Raw genomic sequence first — 27,070 nt, 5'->3', positions numbered from 1 at the left:
TTCCACTAAAAATTTTTGAAATAGGACCCGTATTTACTCTATAGACTCACCACACCCTACTCTATGCTTCTAACACACTTCCACCCCATAAATCTTTACAAAATATCTCTACAGACCCACTGTACAGCTGCCCCAGCATTAACCTTTTAAGTTAAAGACCGAGAGAAGCAACCCCTCTCTACAATGAAATGCCCCAACTAAATACATCTACATGACCGACCACCATCACATCCATACTCTTCACACTACATCTCATCATACAACTAAAATTACTAAACACAAGTTACCACTTATCCCCCTCACAAAAAATTTTTAACACACAAAACTACAACAGCCCTTGACAATCAAAATGAACGAAAATCTATTTACTCCATTCATTGCCCCAACAATTCTAAACCTGCCTGCTGCAGTACCTATCATTCTATTTTCCTCCTTACTATTTCCAACTTCCAACCACCTTATTAACAACCGGCTAATTACCATTCAACAAAAACTAACTCAACTTGCCCTAAAACAAGTAATAGCAATTCACAATACCAAAGGGCAAACCTGATCCCTCATACTAATGTCCCTAACTATCTTTATTACCATAACCAACCTTCTTGGACTTCTACCTCACTCATTTACACCAACCACCCAACTATCCATAAATTTAGCTATAACAATACCCCTATGAGCAGGCACAGTAATTATAGGACTTTGCTTTAAAACTAAAAACTCTCTAGCTCACTTTCTACCACAAGGTATGCCCACACCCCTTATCCCCATACTAGTAATCACTGAAACCATTAGCTTATTTATTCAACCAGTGGCCTTAGCTGTACGCTTAACCGCTAACATCACGGTAGGCCATTTACTCATACACCTAATTGGAAGTACTGCATTAGCATTATCAACTATTAGCCCTCCACCACCTCAATTATCTTCATACTCCTAGTACTACACCATTCTCGAAATTGCCGTCGCCCTGATTCAAGCCTACGTTTTCACACACTTAGTTAGCCTCTACCTACACGACAACACCTAATGACCCACCAATCCCATGCCTACCACATAGTTAAACCCAGCCCCTGACCACTAACAGGAGCCCTCTCAGCCCTCCTAATAACATCTGGCTTAATTATATGATTTCGCTTTTATTCCAACACCCTGTTAACACTAGGCCTACTAACTAATATATTAACTATATATCAATGATGACGCGACATTGTTCGAGAAAGTACTTACCAAGGCCATCACACAAAACCCGTCCAAAAAGGCCTCCGCTATGGAATAGTACTATTTATCATTTCAGAAGTCTTCTTCTTCACCGGTTTCTACTGAGCATTTTACCACTCCGGCCTCGCCCCTACCCCGCAATTAGGAGGACACTGGCCACCTATAGGCATTATCCCCCTAAACCCTCGAGAAGTACCACTTGTAAATACGTCCGTACTACTTGCATCAGGAGTCATAATCACTTGAGCCCATCATAGTCTAACAGAAAATAACCAAAAACAAATAATTCAAGCACTTCTCATTACAATCCTGCTAGGCATTTACTTCACCCTCCTACAAACCTCAGAGTACTTCGAATCATCTTTTACTATTTCTGATGGTGTCTATGGTTCGACATTCTTTTTTTTTTTTTTTTAGTTGGGTGTTTTTTTTTATTATTATTATACTTTAAGTTAGTTCTAGGGTACATGTGCACAACGTGCAGGTTTGTTACATATGTATACTTGTGCCATGTTGGTGTGCTGTACCCATCAACTCGTCAGCACCCATCAACTCGTCATTTACATCAGGTATAACACCCAATGCAATCCCTCCCCCCTCCCCCCTCCCCATAATAGGCCCTGGTGTGTGATGTTCCCCTTCCCGAGTCCAAGGGATCTCATTGTTTAATTCCCACCTATGAGTGAGAACATGCAGTGTTTGGTTTTCTGTTCTTGTGAAAGTTTGCTGAGAATGATGGTTTCCAGCTGCATCCATGTCCATACAAAGGACACAAACTCATCCTTTTTTATGGCTGCATAGTATTCCATGGTGTATATGTGCCACATTTTCTTAATCCAGTCTGTCACTGATGGACATTTGGGTTGATTCCAAGTCTCTGCTATTGTGAATAGTGCCGTAATAAACATACGTGTGCATGTGTCTTTATAGCAGCATGATTTATAATCCTTTGGGTATATACCCAGTAATGGGATGGCTGGGTCAAATGGTATTTCTAGTTCTAGATCCTTAAGGAATCGCCATACTGTTTTCCACAATGTTTTAACTAGTTTACAATCCCACCAACAGTGTAAAAGTGTTCCTATTTCTCCACATCCTCTCCAGCACCTGTTGTTTCCTGACTTTTTAATGATTGCCATTCTAACTGGTGTGAGATGGTATCTCATTGCGGTTTTGATTTGCATTTCTCTGATGGCCAGTGATGACGAGCATTTTCTCATGTGTCTGTTGGCTGTATGAATGTCTTCTTTTGAGAAATGTCTGTTCATACCCTTTGCCCACTTTTTGATGGGTTTTTTTTTTTTCTTGTAAATTTGTTTGAGTTCTTTGTAGATTCTGGATATTAGCCCTTTGTCAGATGCGTAGATTGCAAAAATTTTCTCCCATTCTGTAGGTTGCCTGTTCACTCTGATGCTAGTTTCTTTTGCTGTGCAGAAGCTCTTTAGTTTAATTAGATCCCATTTGTCAATTTTGGCTTTTGTTGCTGTTGCTTTTGGTGTTTTAGACATGAAGTCCTTGTGCATGCCTATGTCCTGAATGGTATTCCCTAGGTTTTCTTCTAGGGTTTTTATGGTATTAGGTCTAACATTTAAGTCTCTAATCCATCTTGAATTAATTTTCGTATAAGGAGTAAGGAAAGGATCCAGTTTCAACTTTCTACTTATGGCTAGCCAATTTTCCCAGCACCGTTTATTACATAGGGAATCCTTTCCCCATTTCTTTTTTTCTCAGGTTTGTCAAAGATCAGATGGCTGTAGATGTGTGGTATTATTTCTGAGGACTCTGTTCTGTTCCATTGGTCTATATCTCTGTTTTGGTACCAGTACCATGCTGTTTTGGTTACTGTAGCCTTGTAGTATAGTTTGAAGTCAGGTAGCGTGATGCCTCCAGCTTTGTTCTTTTGATTTAGGATTGTCTTGGCAATGCGGGCTCTTTTTTGGTTCCATATGAACTTTAAAACCTTTTTTTTCAACTCTGTGAAGAAAGTCATTGGTAGCTTGATGGGGATGGCATTGAATCTATAAATTACCTTGGGCAGTATGGCCATTTTCACAATATTGATTCTTCCTATCCATGAGCATGGTATGTTCTTCCATTTGTTTGTGTGCTCTTTTATTTCACTGAGCAGTGGTTTGTAGTTTTCCTTGAAGAGGTCCTTTACATCCCTTGTAAGTCGGATTCCTAGGTATTTTATTCTCTTTGAAGCTATTGTGAATGGAAGTTCATTCATGATTTGGTTCTCTGTCTGTCACTGGTGTATAAGAATGCATGTGATTTCTGCACATTAATTTTGTATCCTGAGACTTTGCTGAAGTTGCTTATCAGCTTAAGGAGATTTTGGGCTGAGATGATGAGGTTTTCTAAATATACAATCATGTCATCTGCAAACAGGGACAATTTGACATTCTTTGTTGCCACAGGCTTCCACGGACTCCACGTCATTATTGGATCAACATTCCTCCTTATCTGCCTTATCCGCCAACTACTGCATCACTTTACATCCAACCACCATTTCAGCTTTGAAGCCACCGCCTGGTATTGACATTTCGTGGATGTAGTCTGGTTATTCCTATATATTTATATCTACTGATGAGGATCCTATTCTTTTAGTATCATCAGTACAGTTGACTTCCAATCAACTAGTTTCGATAACATTCGAAAAAGAATGATCAACCTAGTACTAGCCTTAACAATTAATACCCTACTAGCCCTACTACTAATAACTATTACATTCTGACTACCTCAACTCAATACTTATATAGAAAAATCCAACCCCTATGAGTGCGGCTTTGATCCACTAAGCTCCGCTCGTATTCCTTTCTCCATAAAACTTTTCCTAGTTGCCATTACCTTTCTACTATTTGACTTAGAAATTGCCCTACTACAGCCCCTACCATGAGCCCTTCAAACAACCAATCTTCCACTAATAACTAAACCTTCCATTATGCTAATTATCATTCTAATTCTTAGTCTGGCCTATGAATGAACCCAAAAAGGACTAGATTGAATTGGTAAGTAATTTAAATAAAATAAATGATTTTGACTCATTAGATTATGATAATCATACTCACCAAATGCCCTCCATCTACATAAACATTATGCTAGCATTTACTATTTCACTCTTAGGCGTATTAACCTACCGTTCACACTTAATATCCTCCTTACTATGCCTAGAAGGAATAATACTATCACTTTTTATCCTAAGTACCCTCACAACTTTAAACATACATTTCTCCTTAGCCAACATCATACCCATTGCTCTATTAGTGTTCGCTGCTTAGGAGGCAGCAGTAGGCCTTGCCTTACTAATCTCAATCTCTAACACATATGGTCTAGATCACATCCACAACCTAAACTTACTCCAATGTTAAAAATAATTATTCCTATAATCATACTACTACCAACAACATGATTCTCCAAAAACAATATAATCTGAGTCAACATAACCATGCACAGCCTAATTGTTAGCCTTATTCCTCTATTATTCTTCAACCAAATGAGTAACAATCTCTTCAACCATTCAACCTCTTCATCTTCCGATCCGCTAACAACAACCCTCCTAATACTAACAGCCTGACTCTTACCTCTCATAATAATAGCAAGCCAATATCATCTACACAATGAACCCGCCTCACGGAAAAAACTCTACCTCTCCATAATGATCTCCCTACAAATCTCCCTAATTCTAACATTTATAGCCACAGAACTAATTATATTCTATATCCTATTCGAAACTACTCTCATCCCAACCCTAATTATTATTACCCGATGGGGTAACCAAGTAGAACACCTCAACGCAAGCACATATTTTCTATTCTATACACTAGCCAGCTCCCTCCCCCTGCTTATTATACTAATCTATACCTACAATACCCTAGGCTCACTAAACATAATACTACTAACACTCACCGCCCAAAAACTAACGACCACTTGATCCCATAATCTCATACGACTAGCATGCATGACAACCTTTATAGTGAAAATACCCCTATATGGCCTACACCTATGACTCCCCAAAGCCCATGTTGAAGCCCCCACTGCCGGATAAATAGCCCTTGCCACAGTACTCCTAAAACTAGGCGGCTATGGCATAATACGACTTACTTCTATTCTCAATCCTTTAACAGAATATATAGCTTATCCCTTCCTCATATTATCCCTATGGGGTATGATTATAACAAGCTCAACCTGAGGTCAGGAGTTCGAGACCAGCCTGACCAACATGGAGAAACCCCGTCTCTATTAAAAACACAAAATTAGCTGGGTGTGGTGGCATGTGCCTGTAATCCCAGCTACTCGGGAGGCTGAGGCAGGAGAATCGCTTGAACCCAGGAGGCAGAGGTTGCGGTGAGACGAGATTGTGCCATTGCACTCCAGGCTGGGCAACAAGAGCGAAGCTCCATCTCAGAAAAAAAAAAAAAAAAAAGAAAATGGGTAAGTTATTTATGATATATATACACACACAATGAAATTATATAGCAAAGATAACAAAGAAAGTAAAAAATCCATACAAATGGCCAGGCGCGGTGGCTCACGCCTGTAATCCCAGCACTTTGGGAGGCCGAGATGGGCGGATCATGAGGTCAGGAGATCAAGACCATCCTGACTAACACGGTGAAACCCTGTCTCTACTAAAAATACAAAAATTAGCCGGGCGCGGTGGTGGGCGCCTGTAGTCCCAGCTACATGGGAGGCTGAGGCAGGAGAATGGCGTGAACCCGGGAGGCGGAGCTTGCAGTGAGTGGAGATCGTGCCACCGCACTCCAGCCTGGGCAACAGAGCGAGACTCCGTCTCAAAAAAAAAAAAAAAAAAAAAATCCATACAAATGAATCTCAACAAATATAATGTTGAGTGGGAAAAATGCAAGTTGCATAATATCATAGGGCATGATACCATCTAAGACAACACTATCTATTGTCGGAGTGGTAGTTACAATGTGTTGAACATAAGGGAGGTGTTTTGGGAGTGGTCACCTAGGAGGTTTCCACTGTACTGAGAGTGTTTCATTTTTGAAGCTTGGTGGTTGGGTAAACGGGTACTCATTTTATTATCTTCAGCATATTTATATAGTTAGAACATTCATAACACAGTTTTTAAAGTTCTATACCAAGGTGGGCAAACTAAGGCCTGTAGGCCAAATCCAGTCCATCACCCAGTTTTGTAAGTAAAGTTTTACTGGAACATAGTCACATTCATGGCTGTATTGCAACAGCTGCACTGAGTAACCACAACATAGAAGCCTAAAATATTTATCATCTGTCCCTCTACAGGAAATGTTTGCCTACCTCTGTTCTTTAACAAGATATAAGTAAAGACCTAGAGTGCAAATTAAGGAGCAATTAATTGTGAAATAACTGAATATAACCATGGACATGGTTACTGGGAAAAATGACCAGCAGAGTTGATAACAGACAGACAAGGGGGGTGGGGGGAACGGGATGGAAGCAAACAAATGTTTTGGTCCATTTTCTGTTGCTATAACAGAATACCACAGACTGGGTAATTATAAACAACAGACTTTATTTGGTTCATGGTTCTTGGGGCTGAGAAGTCCAGGTGTAGGGGCCTGTATCTGGCAAGGGCCTTCATGCTGTATCATCCCATGGTGGAAAGCAGAAGAGCAAGAGAACACAAGAGGGAAAGTGGAAAGGGGCCAAACTTCTCCTTTTATCAGGAACCCATTCCTGTAATAAATAACTCACTCTCACAACAATGGCAATAATTCATTCATGAGGGCTCTACCCTCATGACCTAATGACCTCTTAGAAGTCCCACCTTTAAATATTGTTGCACTGGGAATTAGGTTTCCGACACAAGAACTTTAGAGGACACATTCAAACAATAACAAGTAAAAACAAAATAAGCTTTAGAGCACTGCTGTTCAATAGAATTTTCTAAGATGGCAAAAATGTTCCACATCTGCACTGTCCAACATGGTAGACACCAGCCACATGTGGTCTTTAAGCATTTGAAATACAGCTACTGGGACTGAGAAACAGAATTTTGAAATGTATTTATTTTTAGTTACTTTAAGTAGTCACATGTACCAATGGTAAAGGCACAAATATGGATAATTAAAGGGCAGGGTGCAGATAGATTTGAGAATCATATGGTATTTATGGGAATTGAGTCAAATGATTACTCTCTCCAAGAGGGCATTAAAAAAAAAGGATATAAAGCAACAGAAGCAGAGATTTAACAGAATTAAAGCAGAATTAAGCAGAATTTAATAGAATTGAAGACTTCCGTGCTAATTGATTAAGTGAACAGACATTAGGTGAATCAGAGGTACAAGAGCTAGAGATGACAGAGAAACCAGAAGAGCCACAACTCACAATAAAAAAGATGAGTTATATATACCTACATATGAATGAGGAAGATTTCTGGAATTAATGTTTAGCCAGAAAAGCCAAAAAAGAACTTGGCTTTCTGTTCTTGGCTTATTTCACTTAACATAATGTCCTCTAGGGGCATCTGTGTTATTGCAAAAGACAGGATTTCAATCTTTATTATGGCTGAATAATATTTCATTACGTATATATACTACATTTTCTTTATCCATTTATCCACTGATGGACACTGAGGTTGATTCCACATCTTAGCTATTGTGTATAGTGCTGTAAGACATCTCTTCAACATACTGATTTCCATTCATTTGGATATATATCCAGCAGTAGAGAGTAGAATGGTGGTTACCAGAGGTTGGGAAGGGTAGGAAGGTGGCAACAATGAGAGGTTGGTTAAGGGGTACAAAATTACAGTCAGATAGAAGGAATACATTCTACTGTTTAATAGCACAGCAGGGTGACTATAGTTAACAATAATTTATTGTATATTCTAAAATAGGTAGGAGAAAAGATTTGGAAATGTTCTCAACACTCCACGATATATAATAAATATTTGAGGTGATGGATATCTTAATTACTCCCATTTGATCCTTACACATTGTATGCACGCATCAAAATATCACACATACACTATAAATATATAGTTATTATGTATCAATTTTAGAAAGGATTTGTATATTAATGTTTTTCTCTTCATTTGATCAAAAAAAGTCTGCAAAAGGTAAGTCAAATTATATTTTCTAGATTTCTGCCATACAGAAAGATGTTTATCTTTTGTTACTTCACCAAATTATCAAGTAGCCCATTTATGTTTGGCTTCCACTGAAGAAATATTTGTCTAGAAATAAAGCCCTATTACGAATTACTAAGCTTTTAAAAAATCTTTCATTAAATTGGCGTTTGTTCTCTTTTCTACGACACATTGTATCTCAGTCTTCCTCATCCAAACCACAAAGAAAATATTTCACAAGTTTCTAAAAAATGTTAGTTCAGTATATTGCACAAGAACATGCTATGAAAAAGGAACATGTGAGGAACAAATTATCTCAAACCAGGTGAGTTGGTTTCTATAGATTTGATGAAATCAGTTATCTGATTTGCAGGGTCTAGCAATAGTTTTTTGTTTGCTTGCTTTAGTTTAGAGTTTAAAGAAATCTGCCTGATGATATACAGACACAGAATGATATATTCAGTATCTGCTCTAATCACTACTGGCATAAGAAATAAATAATATTTCTTGGGGAATCTGTCCAAATACTTGTATTTAGATACGAACATGAACTTACTATTTTTATTTCCTTTTTTTAAGAGATGAGGTCTCACTTTGTCACCCAGGCTGGAGTGCTGTGGCATGATCACAGCTCACTATAGTCTTAAACTCCTGGGCTCAAGTTATCTTCCCACTTCAGCCTTCTGAGTAGCTGGGACTACAGGCACGTGCCACCACACCCAGCTAATTTTTAAATTTTTTTGTAGAGACACAGTCTCACTATGCTGCCCAGGCTGGTCTCAAACTCTTGGACTTAAGTGATCCTCCCACCTCAGCCTCCCAAAGTGCTGGGAATACAGGCATAAGCCACTGTGCCTGGCCTGATCTTATTCTTCAGAATAATTAGGCTAGGGGAAATTTTAATTAGGCTAGGGGAAAAGAAAACTGGAGGAATCACAGTACCTGACTTCAAATTATACTACAGAGCTATAGTAACCAAAACAGTATGGTACTGACATAAAAACAGACACATAGACCAATGGAACAGAAGACAGAACCCAGAATCAAATCCACACATCTACAGTGAACTCATTTTCAACAATGGTGCCAAGAACATACATTCGGGGGAAAGTGCTGGGAAAACTGGATATCTATATGTAGAAGAATGAAACTAGACCCCTATCTCTCACTATATACAAAAATCAAATAAAAATGAATTAAAGACTTAAATCTAAGACCTCAAACTATGAATTTTTTTTTTTTTTTTTTTTTTGAGACAGAGTCTTGCTCTGTCACCCAGGCTGGAGTGGCATGATCTCAGCACACTGCAACCTCCACTTCCTGGTTCAAGCGATTCTCCTGCCTCAGTCTCCTGAGTAGCTGGGACTATGGGTGCCTGCCACCACACCCAGCTAATTTTTGTATTTTTAGTAGAGACAGGGTTTCACCATATTGGCCAGGGTGGTCTTGAACTCCTGACCTTGTGATCCGCCCGCCTCAGGCTCCCAAAATGCTGGGACTACAGGCATGAACCACCACACCCAGCCCAAAACTATGAAAATAAAGCACTGGGGGAAATTCTCCAAGACACTGGACTGGGCAAAGATTTCTTGAGTAATATCCTGTAAGCACAGGGATATTACTCAAGATATTTTTGGCTGAATAATATTTCAATGTGTATATATACTACATTTTATTTATCCATTATTCACTGATGGACACTTAGGTTGATTCCATAGCTTAGCTATTGTGAATAGTGCTATAAGACATCTCTTATAGCAACCAAAGCAACCAAAGCAAAAATGGACAAATGGGATCACATCAAGTTAAAAAACCTCTACACAGCAAAGTAAACAATCAACAAAATGAAGACACAGCCCATGGAATGGGAAAAAAATTTGTAAACTATCTAGCTGACAAGGGATTAATAACCAGAAAATATAAGGAGTGCAAACAATTCTATAGGAAAAAAAATCTAATAATCTGATTTTTAAAATGAGCAAAAGCATCATCACTGGCCATCAAAGAAATGCAAATCAAAACCACAATGAGATACCACCTCACACCACTTAGAATGGTGATCATTAAAAAGTCAGGAAACAAAAGCTGCTGGAGAGGATGTTGAGAAACAGTAACACTTTTACACCATTGGTGGGACTGTAAACTAGTTCAATCATTGTGAAAGACAGTGTGGTGATTCCTGAAGGATCTAGAACTAGAAATACCATTTGACCCAGCCATCCCATTACTGGGTATATACCCAAAGGATTATAAATCATGCTGCTATAAAGACACATCCACACGTATGCTTACTGCGGCACTATTCACAATAGCAAAGACTTGGAACCAACCCAAATGTCCATCAATGATAGAGTGGATTAAGAAAATGTGGCACATATATACATCATGGAATACTATGCAGCCACAAAAAAGGATGAGTTCATGTCCTTAGTAAGGACATGGATGCAGCTGGAAAACATCATTCTGAGCGAACTATCACAAGGGCAGAAAACCAAACACCGCATGTTCTCACTCACAGGTGGGAATTAAACAATGAGAACACTTGGACACAGGGTGGGGACATCACACACAGGGGCCTGTCGTGGGGTGGAGGGAGTAGGGAGGGATAGCATTAGGAGATATACCTAATGTAAATGACGAGTTAACGGGTGCAGCACACCAACATGGCACATGTATACATATGTAACAAACCTGCACATTGTGCACATGTACCCAGAACCTAAAGTATAATAAAAAAAGAAAAATAAATAAATAAAAATAAAAAATAAAAATGAGCAAAAGATCTATATAGACATTTCTCAAAAGTCACATAAATGGCAAGCAGGCATATAAAAAGGTGCTCAACATCAACTGATCATCAGAGAAATGCAAATCAAAACTATAATTAGATAGCATGTCATCCCAGTTCAAATGACTTTTATCCAAAAGACAGGTGATATGTTTGGCTCTGTGTCCCCACCCAAATCTCATCTCAAATTGTAATCACCATGTATCGGGGGAGGGTCCTGGTGGGAGGTGACTGGCTTATGGGGGCGATTTCCCCGATGCTGTTCTCATGATTGTGACTGATTTCTCATGATATCTGATGGTTTAAAAGTGGCACTTCCCCCTTTGCTTTCTCTCTCCTACCCCCATGTGAAGAAGGTACTTGATTCTCCTTTGCTTTCTACCATGATTGTAAGTTTCCTGAGGCCTCTGCAGACATGCGGAACTGTGAGTCAATTAAACCTTTCTTCTTCATAAACTACCCAGTCTCAGGTAGTTCTTTTCTTTTTTTCTTCTTTTGTTTTTTTTTGAGATGAAATCTCACTCTGTCGCCCAGGCTGGAGTACAGTGGTGTGATCTTGGCTCACTGCAACCTCCACCTACCTCTCAAGTTCAAGCGATTCTCATGCCTCAACCCGCTTGAGTAGCTGGGACTAGACGTGCATGCCTCCATGCCCAGCTAATATTCTGTATTTTCAGTAGAGATGGAGTTTCACTATGTTGGCAGGCTGGTCTCAAACTCCTGACCTCAGGTGATCCGCCCACCTCGGCCTCCCAAGGTGCTGGGATTACAGGCTTACGCCACTTACCACGCCCGGCCGCAGGTAGTTCTTTAAAGCAGCGTGAAAACGAACTAATACAGCAGGCAATAAAAAATGCTGGTAAGGATGTGGAGAAAACAGAACCCTCATGCATTAAAACTACTATGGAAAAATTACAAGTCCAATAAAAGAAATGAACTGTAAAGTTGAAGAAGTCTCCGAAAAAGTAGAACACAATGACGAGGACGGAAAATAAGAAAGAAATGAAATTTCAAGAAGCAGGCTAGCAGACATCATATCTTTTTTTTTTTTTTTTTGAGGCGGAGTCTCGCTCTGTCGCCCAGGCTGGAGTGCAGGGGCGCGATCTCGGCTCACTGCAAGCTCCGCCTCCCGGGTTCACGCCATTCTCCTGCCTCAGCCTCCCGAGTAGCTGGGACTACAGGCGCCTGCCACGGCGCCCGGCTAATTTTTTGTATTTTTAGTAGAGACGGGGTTTCACCATGGTCTCGATCTCCTGACCTTGTGATCCGCCCGCCTCGGCCTCCCAAAGTGCTGGGATTACAGGCGTGAGCCACCGCGCCCGGCCTGACATCATATCTTAATAATGGGAAGTTTCAGAAAGAGAAAACAAAAGGGAAAAATTAATCCAAGAAATCAAAGGGTACACTGAGAATATTCCATAAACTTCTAAAAAAGAAAAAACAAACAATTAGATCAGATACGAATAATCAAGAACTAGGATGGCTTTGGATTCTCATTACTTACACAGTAAACAAGAAAACAATGAGGTATGGACTCCAATATTTGAATGACAAGAGTTTTCAACCTTTAATTCTATATCCAAGTACAAGCACAGAATATGCCATTTTCTAAACATAGTATCTCAAAAAACTTACTTCCCATGCCTACTTTCTCAAGAAGGTACTGGAGGATATGCTCTACCAAAGGACAGTGTAAATCAAGAAAAAATAAGACATAAAGAAAACTGAAGATCTAACACAACAGAGACATACAGGAAGATCTCAGGATAAATACTTGCATCTGACACAGACGGCAACTAGTCCAGATCAGAAGAACGTAACTCAAAAGACAGTTATAATGAGGGTTGTTATCACCAAGATAACAACTGCTAATGTAAGAACAGAATGTCCAGGAAATACGAAGAGAACATAAAATAATTGTTCTGTGCCCTAAGAAGGCAGGAGGGGATGAGATATAATCCAAAGCTGAGGTGAAAAGATCACCTTTAGATAGGAACAACTGCTACTGAGACTCTGGAAGAGTCTTGAACACAGATGAAGTCAGATAGTGGACAATAATGAAGCTGCCTTCCAACGGTTTCCACTGTCTCTGTAAATTAGGAAGAAAACCCACTTGCTAAGCATAAAAGAGATGGTTGAAATAACTGTTAAAAATAGTAGGAAAAGTTAACTAGGGAAAAACAGTAGGCTATCTAAGCAGTGTTGAGACTGCTGCACTGGTTCCCCTATTAATTTATGATCATGAATCTGCTCCGTCAAAACTTTTCTTCAGCAGTACTTGGCTGCTTAGATACAGATTATCCAGTTACGGGCGCTCATCAGAGTTACCATTTCATTTCATTTGAAGAAGGGCAAAGATAAGAATATAAGTTAGAGAATTATTTAAATAATGAGCTATGAACTTTAACAAGGATAATGAAGAAAATGAGAAAGGATAATATGTATTAAGTGGTTAGGATAATGCCAAGGCAATATTAAGCAATAAAAAAGATAGCGATTATTATTAACTAACCACAGTCCTCCAGCAGTAAGTGATTTCCATCACTCTAATTTGCAATCATCTATATAAATGTATCTCTCTCTTGCTCTCTTCTACCATAACAAGCTCTTTGAGGATGAGCAGTGTGTCTTACTCATCTTTGTCTCTTCCCAAAGCCTAACTCAGTAGTTAGCATGCTGTAAGAGGCTCTTAAATGTGTATGATTAAACCAACAAATCAAACACCCTGCCTTTAAGCTACCCATATAGGGCATTATCACCTTAACATTAATTCAGAAAAACAGATATCTCCTTAACGTTAATTCAGAAAAACAGATATTTTCAAGAAAGGCATCTAAGGGCCACTGTCAATTCAATGGTGGAAATTTACTAAGTAGCTAATAGCATGATTGATAGGAATTTTCCATTACTGTAGACTACAAAATTAGCATGAGGAAGAAAATCAGTTAATGTACAGTACATGAAAACTGAAAATATGTTTTCTCAATTTTAAGGGGCAGGAGGGACCAACCCCTGCCTCTATTTTTAATCAGTTTAGTACCCCACAATGTTTCATTAAATGAATACTCCAAAGCACAACCTACCTAATGCTGATCAAATATATGCATAAAGACTTCAAAGTAAGTTCAAGAACATATACTAATCTGTGAGCTGGCCAGCGCTTTAACTTCCTCTTTGCTTTAGGCAGAGAGCAGATCCCCCAAATAAGAATGTACCTTCCCTGGTTTATTGAAGGCCATTCTTTCTCGGCTGTAGATGCAATTGAAAAAAAAAAAAAAAAAAAGGATTTGATTTTTGCTGTTGCTTAAGCTAATATAATGTCCATTTAAAAATATTCATAGGGAAAAATATACAGCTTTGATATAATAGTAGACATATAAAGGATATAGTGAATTACAACCTTAAGTGCAAGCTGTGCTAAAAATCATCTTTAGTAAATGCGTTCTTTGAAACTGTTGGTCCTTGTAAGTCTGAAGCACTATGTAATACCTAATATTATATTAAAACCGGCCAGGCCAAGCAGCTCACCCCTATAATTTCAGTATTTTGGGAGGCTGAGGTGGGAGGATCTCTTAAGCCCAGGAGTTGAAGACTAGCCTGGGCAACAAAGTGAGACCTCGTCTCTACAAAAAAAAAAATTAGCTGGGTATGGTGGCAGGCACCTGTGGTCCTGGCTACATGGGAGGCTGAGGCAAGAGGATCCCTGAGACCAGGAGGTTCAGGATGCAGTGTGCCATGTTCAAGCCACTGCACTCCAGCCTGTATGACAGAGTGAGACCCTGTCTCAAAAAACATATATGCTAAAACACCTAAACCTCTAGGTCTAATACTTTATGGAAAATATATGCAGAGTTCTCATCAGAGATGACAAAACAGTTCCTTGTCTCTGTATTTTCTAACCTGTATTCTAATAAGCAGAAGTCACAACAGAAGCTAGGAAAAGGGGATTTCAGGCAGTGAACAAAGAGGAAAGAAAAAAATGTTTTGCAATAGGATACTTCTTAGTCCAATTTGACTCCCTTCAACACTCTTGTTTTTGCCTGAAGGTCCCAGGAACTGTCCCATCTCTACTTTAAAGGAAAGAACTTGCAGTTTCTGTCCAGAGTTCACCTCCTTCCCAGAGCTATTATAGAAAAAAGAGCACCTGCTCTGGCTACATCCCCATTCACAATTGCTGATGTATAAATTAAGCAATTCAACTACAGCAATGTGTGTATTTGTCAGTCATTAAGAACAATACATTTGAGGGGGATGGGTTGAAAATAAAAGAAAAAACAAAATGACAAAATGTCTGAGTTTTGGGAAAACAGGAAAGAATGACAGATACAACCCAAAGCAGAGCTTCTCTGCCAGCAACAAGGGAGAAACCTGGCAACAGATTAAAAGGTTTCCTTTTCCTCTACCCTCTTCTCTTTACTTCAGTGAAAGTTAAAGACACATCATAGGTGGTATAAACAGGGAAAGGCTAGATCAAGTTTGGGTATACAAACTGTAATCTAATCTATCTGCATTTCAGAGTAATACCCAGAGGACATCTTCAGATAGCTACTGAACATATTCTTTTGTTTGTCCCATACGCAGCTCAAAATCATCAAATAGTAATGTGCAATTTACCTATAAATTCAGGATAAACTTAATGAAATTTTTTAAAAATCTAAGTTTTTTAGAAATAAAAAATAGCCAAGCAGGCTCACACCTGTAATCCCAGCATTTTGGGAAGCTTAGGAGGGAGGATTACTTGAAGCCAGTTTGACTGCCAGCCTGGCCAACATAGCAAGACTCTTGTTTCTAAAAATAAAAAAAAGAAGCCAGGCATGGTAGCATGCGCCCTGGATCCCAGCTACTCAGGAGGATGAGGTGGGAGGATCTCTTGAGCCTAGGGGTTCAAGGCTGCAGTGAGCCGTGATCATCACTGCACTCCAGTCTGGACAACAGAGTGAGACCCTGTCTCCAAAAAATTAAAATTTAAAAAAGCTTCATAATTATCATTAGACATAGTTGTGGCCAAAATTCTAGTTAATAAAAACTTCGGGCTAAGAGATACACTATAAAAATACATTTTAAAAGAAATATTCTTTTGCATAAAACTTTTCTTACAAACATTTTTCAAAAAATATAGACTACAATCTAACAAAAATTATGCTAAAATATCAGTCTTTCTCTGATGATTCAGAAGATACCTGAAGATTCTGCCTAGCTTCAATAATTTATTGAAACCATGACATGAGTCTTATAAAATAGCTCAGAAGTATTTTCCCAGTTTGAGTTATTATTTTATTTCTTATATCACTCTTGTATCTTCTATATCAATAACCACTAAATAACAAATGTTTGCCGCACCTAGGGAGTATTATAATCCTTTACTGTGACTTGTCTGTAAACATTTTCTGAACTAAAAATTAATTCTAAATTATCTGAAACAGATGCTATCCAAACAATAACAAGTATATTCCAAAGAGATGCAACATAGCCTGGTTACTCTTCTATAGATTCAATCCCATAAACCCAACATCCAACTCGAGTTGTTTTTGTTTTTAATGAAGTAAAATTACCATAGATACGAAAGCTGTATTACCTTCATAATGTTAACTAAATCTGTTTGATAGTAGCGATCCTGATGTGCATTTGCTGCCGCTAGGGTAAGAAGATAATCATTCCTTGCGTGGGTAGCTTTGGAATTACACTCAGATCGCCGGGCTTTTAACTAAAACATAGCAAAAAATAATAATAATAATAACAATCAGTGCAAACTGATATTGTACTGCAAAACACAGGAATCCTACTCTTAGTTTGCAATTAATGGCTCCCCAACAAGAATAAAGGTAACTATGTGTGGAAAACATTTATACGTATATAAAAATTATTCATCACTACTGAGGAATGAAACAGTGACTAGAACTGTTATACAGGGTATGAACAATTTCAAATATTTGCTTAACATACTTCTAAAGCTTTGTAAATAACTTAAAAATATTTTGACCATTTTATTCAAATGAGTAAATAAAGGTTCTGAAATTAAGTACCTTATCTTCAAAGGTATGGGTAAATCTAGTGGAGTTAGAAAATAGTTTTTTAAAAATCAGCACTCCTAACGTGCCAGATGAACTGTATGCTAGTTTGAAGCCACAGCCAGGTCTCTAAGCTTACTTAATCAGGCATTCTACAATGTGAAGCTTTCGAAGGAAAAACTCACTCACATCTGGCCCAGAATACCACTCAAGGGTCTAAATCTAAATGAAATAGATTTTGTAGAGCTTTCCAAAGCTCCCGGGTTAAGTTTCTTGGACTAAGAGCTAAAGACAACAGGCTACCTAAGCAGGTAAGGTATAGAAACTTATCCCTAATGCAGTCTTGAAAAGCAAGTGTGTCCAAGGTGTTGACAACTGGGTGAAAAACCCCCATGAACTGGGAGGGAAAGTTCCTCCCTGAGTCAGTGACTTTAAAATGTTTCTCTAAGGTAGAAACAATCCACCTCCACCCTCAAAGATCCAATCCTCTGTTTTACAAGCTAAGAGGTTTCTCAGTTGTGAAATATACTTACTGAAAACTTACCTTTACACTTGCCTTCTGTAAACTGATTCTTGATTGAAAAAGACTAAGTTTAGATCTATAATAAAAATAGAAAAGTGTGTTTAATAAAATCATCTAATTATATCACAATAAAATTATTAAATATATTATTAAATTTTAAAAATAACCTTTTTTGAAGATACTGTTCTAAAAAAGAATGAAAAAATGGAAAACCAAGAGTAATGATTATTTTCCTTTATTTTACTACAGGAAGAATTTAATATTATGGTAAAACAGGAAATATTGGGATTAATATAAGAAAAATATCCAGAATGACCCCCCCAAAAAAAACTTGACCAAAAAAAAACCATCAAAATATATTGTTGTCTCCTAATAAACAAAAGCCATCAAACTATAGACTATTCTCTCAGTACCATACAACTTCACACACTTTAGTTCCTGCAAAGGTTAGAGAGACCCAGGGACAACCAACCTAGGGACGCAAGCATCAGTAAACTTTCGGGGCTGTGTGTGAAAGACTCTAACAAGACCAGGAATGCAATAATCCAATCAACAGGCTCTATGAAGTCCTTACTTCTATTATTTCCCCCATTAAAAGTACTTCTTGTTTGGGTACCTGCCTGTGTGCCTCCTCTGCTCTAAGGGGTATTATTCTGAACTTACTGAGAAAGTCTGGGACTCTCTGCCCTGTATGATGTAATCTTCTCCCACTCTTGTCTTCTTATCTACCTTGATCCTTTTTCAGTTTGGGAGAATAACTATAATCTAACAATCAATAGTACAAACATGTTGATTTTACCCAAACAGCTAGAGAAAACCATATGAAGAAAGTCAACAGACAAATGCTAGGGAACAAGCAACACTCCCAGGACCAGTGATTTTTTTTTAAAGCTGCATGTTTGTCTTGACTTCAGTGTCACGGTGATTTCCATGGGAGAATTCAATACATGTGCTGGCAGCTGTGCCTCATGAAGTAAAGTTGCTGGCCAGTTTGGGACTGGATGATGGAGCAATTAGTCTTTGCAAAGCCAGTGTGAAGAGGATAGGAAAAGCAGTCCCTTATTTTTCTAACAAGAGAAAACATTCAGGGTTGAACACATATGCAGCCCAACTACTTCCCCACTATTAAAAAAATTGAGTTTAAAAGATCCTTGTTATTTTTTACCTTGTCATAGTCATATTTCATAATTATTTTTTTATTAATCATATTCCTGTTCATTTTATCTAGAAAAGTAAAGGCCACAAACTCAAATCTCTGAGAAAGCCTTTTCAGAATAAGACTGTGTTTGGAGATATTCCCAGTTCTCCTTTTTTCAGTCATTATCCAAATAGGCTGAGTTGCATGTAGAGCTTCCAATATAAGGTTTTAAGTTTCTGACTTCTGCTTTATTTCCTAATCCTAATATACTTCTTGTGCAGTATTAAGGTAGGTATTAGTGATAGATAGAATAAGACAGTACCTGTTCTCAAAGACTGCAATCTAGAAAAAATAAGGCAGGATTTTTACACCCAAACACTACACAAATAATGAACTATACTGTGTGCTACTCTTTACCACCTACCCTTCAAAATTTATGTCCCTTGGGGTTCCAAATTCAACTTCTCATCTATTCTATACACAATTTTCTTCTTGTAACTACCATCTGATAGGCAACTGACCCTCAAAGCAAGATCCTGAGGCCCAAATTCTCATTTAAGTGCCAGATATTTGACTACCTTCCAAACATATTCACCCCAGTGTTTCCCACGCTCTTCAGAATAAACATATCCAAAATGAAATTCATCACCTCCTTCAAATTGTATCCCTCTTCCTTATATGGTCTCTCCTAACGTGTGCATCTCCACACCATCTGTCAAATCATCTATCAAAACTATAGGTAGTACAGTTTAACTTCCCCTTCCTGATCTTCCTCCTCAACTCTACTTAGAAAATTTATACTCATTCCTCAAGATTCTATCCAAACATCACCTCTTCTATAAAGCTTTCCTTTATCATTCGGCAAAATTAACCTCTATATTTTCTATGCTTTCCTAAGAGTGTTTTCACATTACTACTGCAAATAAGTTATTAGTTAATATTAAGTGACTTTAGGCACTTAATTTCTTTTAGTTTCTAATTCTAGGCCTTAAACTCCTTGAGGGCACAAAGCTTACCTTACTCATCTCTGTACTCACCGTACCCAATATAAAGTATTCAACGAAGAGTGAATAAATGAAGATAAAGAGGCATTCCTTACTCTACAGTTGAAAAGTTAACATTAGTGTGTCTAGCTTGCTGTATCCCCTCCGAATTTGGGTCATGTTAGAAGGCAATTCCTTGTGATCAGCTCTATGAACTAGACCCTATCAAATCCCCACTTCTCAGCAACAGCCCTCCACTGTGCTCATGTTCATCCTCTGGGCTGTGGCTAAATTAGGTGTTTATACATTCTTTACAAATCTGTCAATTCTCTGTTCTAGGATCTCTGAAAGTTTAAGAAAACAAGTTTCTAAAAATGACTATATTCCCATTCCAAAACAACAGTATATTCCCAATGGAGATCTAATATAAAAACTTCAGGTCTTATTGAGAAGATGGGTTCATTGATTCTATAAAAGTACAGGAAATATTTGTATGTTCAAAGAATAAAACAATAAATACAGTAAAATAAACTAGGGAAATATTAAATGTGCTTTCCTATAACATCAAGTCCTTCATGTATACTCACTTACTAGCCCTTGATAAACTGGGGAGCCCCTGAATTTTCACAAGTTGCTTATAAGCTTGCTTACATTTCTTGTGGATACAAACCGTATTAGAAAAACACCCCCTTCCTTGCTGGTCTGTTTGTACAAGTGTTCAAAGACTTTCTGAGTTTATGACTAGGAGTTCAGACTCCTAGATTTTGCATCAGTCAGCACACTGAACCAGAGTCTCAGCTCTTCTTCTCACAGACCTCTTCAGAGTCCAGTTCTATAACATGCTTTTTCTCATCAACATTTTATCTTGCCTTAAATTGTCATTGCAAAAATCTCTATTACACTGCTTGCTTTATATCACCTTCTATTACCAGTTGCCAGTTCTTTTCCTACTTATTCTTTAAAAAAAAGGTCTTACAATTCATATACATTGAAAGGGAAATTCATACAATTGCTAAAGCATACATGAAAAATTATGTATATATACACTAGATTTTTGTGTAAAAGAAAAAACAGTGCCTGAGGCAGGGTTTCTACATGGAAGTCAGTGCTCTTGTTCACTTGATGTGTTCATGGACCTTCAGTGGAATCTTGAGGATCACAGGGATTTCCAACCACAACTGATTGAGAGTCCAGCATGAGTAAAATGAGGCTCTTAAACCCTGATATTCAGACACCACAGCAGTGACTTTAGGCTTTTGATAAGCTTTCAAGTCTGTAAATACAATGTTCATTTACCTTCTTTTTCAAAATTCAATTTAATGTGAAAAACTGACTAATCTAATATTCCCATTTTGCTATATTAATTCAGATAAAAATCAGCCAATTAAAAAAGTGACCTAAAGTATATAACATATGTAGGTCAAATGAAACCACCACTACCTGAGAATAGGTCCATGCTCACTACTAATAGAGAACAAACTATTAGCAACAATAACATTTATTTGCATAATTGTTTTCTCAGAAATGTTAAAACACATACTTTGCCTCGATGTCAGCTTTCTCTCGCACTGCATGAGCCATCTGTTCAGTCTCAAAGTATTTCTTTTTGCCTTTAGCTAAATCTTTCACTGTCTCTTGTAATTCAGTTTGGATCTTTGTCAACTGGTCCACACACTGTAAAATACAAAAGTACAATCATTATGATTTTAGTTTTCAGGCTTACAGAAAATGGCTTCATCCTAAGGACTATACACTATGCCTTCAGGATGGAAACCCAGGAGAAAAGTCAGTACTTTCAGTGTCCTTCAAGTTGCAAATTAAAATCCTGTGATTTAAAATCCTGGTATTTCCATCTCAAGTACTACACATCAAACAGTGTCACAGTTTGCCTAACAACCATACATTGAGAAATAACCCGAGTGCTGCTGATGACTGACATTAAGGTAAGACATGGAAGAGCAACTACGAAAAATGTTCTTACTGTTGGAGATACCATGATAATAAAAGCAAAAGAATAAGGCAATTCTGTATTTCCCCATCATCTTAATAAAGTCTCTATGTTTGGGTAACTGATAGTGCAAGGGGTACTGAAGAATTCCCCCCTTAGACAAGAGGGAGTGACACCTGAGTAGTCTGACTTGATAAGTCCAAGGTGAACAAGAGAAGCAGGAAACCTGGGTACCACATAACAATTATTACTCAAAACCATCCCCTGCCCAACTCCTTGGATACACATATACATTCGAGGAAAAGGGATGGACATAACAACTAAAACAATGTTTAGTCAATTAACTCTTATAACACATTGGGGCCAAAGCAACACTGCTTCAGGACCCTTCTGAGTATCCAAAGGAGATTGACCCCACTTTGAAACAAGCCACTGAGAAGTTTCACCAGCCTGAGGCCAGCTTAGAGCAGTCACATCTAAAAACTTCTAAGCCTGAAACAGCACTGGCAGAGACTGACAAAAGCTCAGCAAAGCAGGAGGACACACTGGTGAGGGATTATTGTGCAAGGGTGAATAGTGTGGAGGAGGGCAAGGATATCAGAAGAACCAGGATAAACTTAACCATATGACATACAGGCTAGACTTTCCCAGAAACTGTTAGGTGTTAAGAAAGGACTACAGGGGATGAGAGATCTAGAAGATTCCGCATGGACAGATAAAAGCAAAATAACCACTCATATTTATTAAGCACTTAATAAGTGTTAGTCTGTGAAGGAAAAGGTTATTTAAAAAAACACAAAATAAAACAAAACTTTTCCCCTCTGCATGAAACTGGGTCTTTGCTCAACTTTCTAGATCTGTGTTTAAATAGAAACCTGATGAGAAGACACAATGTCAGCTGTGTTATTAGGCAACATTGCTTACAAACCCTGGTAGGCAAACTGCATCAATTTGGGATAAGCTAAAAATTAACTACAAATATCTGATAGAAAAGCCATGGCTTTGGGCTTCTGTGAGTATGGTGTATCTGGACATGTCCCTTACAGGGACCCTGGAAGCTTTGTCTGTAGAGTTGTTGTAAAAAATTTTTAGTCTCCTTTAGGGGCTAAAGCTGGCCCTGCAAATGTGAGTCTTACTCCCTTGTCCTACACCTGCCACTTGGAGGACCAAACAGAATGACTGGTCGGCTACGTGGACTGAGACATACAATAGTGGGAGAATTAATCCCATTAATGCTAGATGCGTCCCTACTGGCACATTGTGTTCCCTGTACTCTGTCCTTCTCAGTAAACCTCTTATCAGGTGTGGCCTACGACAGCCACGGGAGTCTGAATGCTTATTACTTCTAAAAAGACCCCTTGTGGGCACTGCACAGGTGCTATGTTTCGTACTTTACTGGTATTATCACATTTAGTCCTTGAAACAACTCTATGGAAAAGGTGGTGGTGGTGGTGGTGGTGGTGGTAGTAGTAGTAGTAGTAGTAGTAGTAGTAGTAGTAGTAGTAGTGATCCCATTAAGATGAGAAAATAGACTCAGATGTTAAATAATTTACTCCGAGTCACACGGCAAGGATGTGATACCATTTACCATGCAACCCATTAAAGTGTGTACCCTAGTTCTGTGATGACCATGTTTTAAAGGTCTCTTATAGACACAGTTTATCTTAAAAGTAAGCTTTAAAAAAATTGACATATAGTTCACATACAACAAAATTCACCTTTTTAAAGTATACAATTTAGTGGTGACAAGGTTGTTCAACCATCACTCTCCTTGAATTTCAAAACATTTTCTTACCCCCAAAAGAAACTCTGTATCCATTAGCTGTCAACTCCTCATTTCTCCCCACCTCCAACAACAATTAATCTACTTTTTGTCTCTACGGAGTTCCTATTTGGGATATTTAGTACAAATGGAATCAGATAATATGTGGCCTTATGTGTCTCACTTCTTTCACTTACAAAACATTTTTAGGGTTCATTCAAGTTGTAGCAGGTATCAGTACTTCATTCCTTTTTATCACTGAATAGTATTTTGTTACTTACTAAGAGTAAGCTTTTATCTTGCAGAAAGAAAAGTTGTCTTTCCCCCTAAATTGTAATAGTACTTATCAAATACAAAGCTTTTGTTTAATAAATGATATGATGACAACCTGACACTCTCATAAAGAAGTGCTGAACATCCTAATAATGCTGTATTTGCAGGTGTGAAGAGCTAAAAGCAGGCTTCATGGCTACAATTCGATATTAAGAACCAAAAACTGGGCCAGGTGCGGTGACTTACACCTGTAATCTTAGCACTTTGGGAGGCTGAGAAAGTGAGATATCTTGAGCCCTGGAGTTCGAAACAACATAGTGAAACCTCATCTCTACAAAAAAAAGTACAAAAATTAGCCAGGTGTGGTGGCAAGCACATGTAGTCCCAACTACTTGGGAGGCTGGAGTGGAAGGATCACTTGAGCCCAGGAGATTGAGGCTGCAGGGAGCCGTGTTCATGCCACCACACTCTAGCATGGGTGACAGAGCAGAGAAAAATTCTGTCTCAAAAAAAAAAAAAAAAAAAAAAAAAAGAAGTTAAAAGTATAGTCTCTGAGTATGACACAGACACAATAATAAACTTGCTAATATCTTGAATATAATAATAAAAATAAAAGTAACCTGGGCCAACACATTGAAATCCTACACATGATTAGGTTCTCTAACCCAGTAATAATGCCTGGAAATTTATCCTAAGAAAAAAATATAAAAAGTTAATTTTTACTGTAGACTTAAGGTTAATGTCCAAAACCAGACGTAAGATTAAATAAAGCAGAATGGAAAAATTCACAAAATAATAAAAAATAATAAACATAAAGGTTATGTAGAAACATGAACAATTAGGAAACTGAGAGAATGAAGATAAAAGGAGTAAGAAAATTAAGTAGTCTACGATGGTGAAGGCATTTACATGTATTTTTCTATAAACTTGTTTCAATATTAAGCTTTGTTTTAAAAGCATTGTATAGGATTTGGAATTAGGAAGTAGTAGTATATTCAAGTTCCCACTCTGTTATTTACTACCTAAGTCTCTTTAATATTTTTAGCTTTAATTTTATCATTTGTAAAATAATAATACTTAAATACTATCAGGGTTATATAAAAATCAAATGAGACTATAATGGATATAGTAGCAGTCTGCAAACTCTAAAGTGTTACACAAATGTGAACCACAATATTTCAAGGAAGGTAAGTAAACTCTAGTATAAATGAGAAAGATACGGACAAAAGTATGGTTAAGTAAACATAAGAATAGCAAAAAGCCTTAAGTTATTGTGGCTCTTGTTCTAATTTTTAAGCAAATGTCAACATACAGAAAATAATTTTGAAAAATGTAATAATTCTCATAATCCTCATTATAAACTGGGGCTCTTCAGAATTGTCATATAACTGTGTTTATCCTTCAAGTATTATAAAATAGCCAAATTAGAGAAAATCTTAAAAAGAACATGAACTTTAAAATGTTACAGAGGAAGAATTTTAAGTCAGATTGGTTCTGATCATGACAGAACAACTTGGATAGACTACCTTTCTCCAGTCTGGAAAGTGTAAAAGTTGGACAGAATGTGTTTTTTAAAAACTGCCAGCATTAAAGACCACAACCATACACTGGACTTAAAGGACTAAGACACATGGGAGAAGAGGAATACACCAAGGTAAGTCTTAAATTCAACTTGGCTTTTTTCTCAGGGTATTTGTTGAATCACGGTATAAAGAAACAAGACAGAAACAGAAAGTGGCATTCTTACTAGACTGGGGAGACAGAGGTTGGAGTTTAGGGACACCAAAAGAACAGGAACTTGAGAGGTAAGGGTCTAGAAAGAGGGGTACTGCAGAAAAGCAAGTCCAAAAGTCTGTATGCAGTTTCCCCTCTGGTTAACAGACAACTTCTAAAAAGCAGGTGTTGGGTGAAATGCCAAGAAATCCAGTGGAGAACAGTAGCCGAGAGGCTAAAGAGTGAGCAGAGATCAGAGCATCAGAGCAGCTACATGACACTGAGAAGACAAAGGTTAGAGTTCAAGTCCTGTCAAAGTAGAAGGGTCTCAGTAAGCAACCTATACTTTCAGTTAAAACTCTAGGAGTAAGTGAAACAGAATAGCCCTAAAAAGCCTAAAACCAGAGATCCTAACAGAACCAAGGTGATCTAATAGCATTCTATCTGCCTGCCAGAAGAAAGCTTAACCCTCTTTGGAAATAACATCTTCCAGAGCCTCCACAATTTTTATCCACAATATCCAACATCGTGAGTTATAATCAAACAGAAGATCCAAATAATCAAAAATCAAGAAAAACTGCAGGCAGTTAAAAGAGACCTACAGGCAATTAAGATAGTGAAATTATACAACAGAGATTAGTAGTAACATGTTTAAGAGGATAAAGGAAAAACATGGAGAACTGTACCAGAAACATGGAATGTATTATTTAAAAGTCAAATAAAAATCCTGGAACTGAAAAAGTACATTAAGATTCCAAAAGATGAAGTTTTCTGTTTTGTTTTTGAGAAAGGGTCTCCCTCTGTCACCCAAGCTGGAGTGCAGTGGCACGATCTCGACTTACTGTAATCTCTACTTCCTGGGCTTAAGTGATCCTCCTGCCTCAACCTCCCAAGTAGCTGGGACTACAGACATAAACCACCACACCTGGCTAATTTTTGCATTTTTTGTAGAGACAGGATTTCACCTTGTTGGCCAGGCTAATCTTGAACTGAAATGATCCTCCCACCTCAGCGTCTCAAAGTGCTGAAATTACAGGTGTGAGCCACCACTCTCGTCCCCAAAAGATGAGTTTTTAAAGCAGATTCAAAATAGTAGAACAGTATATTAACAAACTTGTTAAATATTCAGATTGAAGTACACAGAGAAAAAAGGGTGGAAAACAGAAAATGCTAAAAAAGGAGAAAAGACATATGAACAGAGGCAAAAGGTCTAACAGCCAAAAAGTCATAAATGGGAGTTAAATAGAATTATCTTGCTAGAAGATTTTTATATTGTTCATGAGGTGGTAAAATACTAATTCAAGGTAGACTGTAATAAGTTAATTTGGACCAGGCGAGGTGGCTCATGTCTGTAAAACCCGCACTTTGGGAGGCTGAGGTGGGCAGATCACATGAGGTCAGGAGTTCAGGACCAGCCTGGCCAACGTGGTGAAACCCTGTCTCTACTAAAACACAATAAAATTAGCCAGGCGTGGTGGCACACGCCTGTAATCCCAACCACTCAGGAGACTGGGGTGGGAGGATCACCTGAGCCTGAGAGGCAGAGGCTGCAGTCAGTGAGATCACGCCACTGCACTCTAGCCTGGGTGACAAGGTGAGACTCCATCTCAAAAAAAAAAAGTTAATTTGGAATAAGGT

At 38.1% G+C, this 27,070-nt stretch overlaps 1 protein-coding gene across 1 annotated transcript in view; it reads right to left on the bottom strand.

Annotated features, from left to right (window-relative positions):
- Positions 1-27,070, bottom strand: part of FCHSD2 (FCH and double SH3 domains 2) — a 323,208-nt gene that overhangs the window by 133,312 nt on the left and 162,826 nt on the right. The window contains exons 6-8 of the mRNA XM_010366863.2: positions 21,277-21,410; positions 17,637-17,691; positions 16,660-16,788 (exon numbers count right to left, since the gene is read on the bottom strand). Of these exons, the coding sequence (XP_010365165.2) occupies positions 16,660-16,788; positions 17,637-17,691; positions 21,277-21,410 (318 nt within the window). The remainder of the gene's footprint in view (positions 1-16,659; positions 16,789-17,636; positions 17,692-21,276; positions 21,411-27,070) is intronic.

This window comes from Rhinopithecus roxellana, chromosome 15 (genome assembly GCF_007565055.1).
Source record: "Rhinopithecus roxellana isolate Shanxi Qingling chromosome 15, ASM756505v1, whole genome shotgun sequence".
In the NCBI taxonomy this organism is placed as follows: Eukaryota; Metazoa; Chordata; class Mammalia; order Primates; family Cercopithecidae; genus Rhinopithecus; species Rhinopithecus roxellana.
The sequence above is the reverse complement of the archived record's forward strand: the minus strand, read 5'-3'. Positions and strand labels throughout refer to the sequence as shown.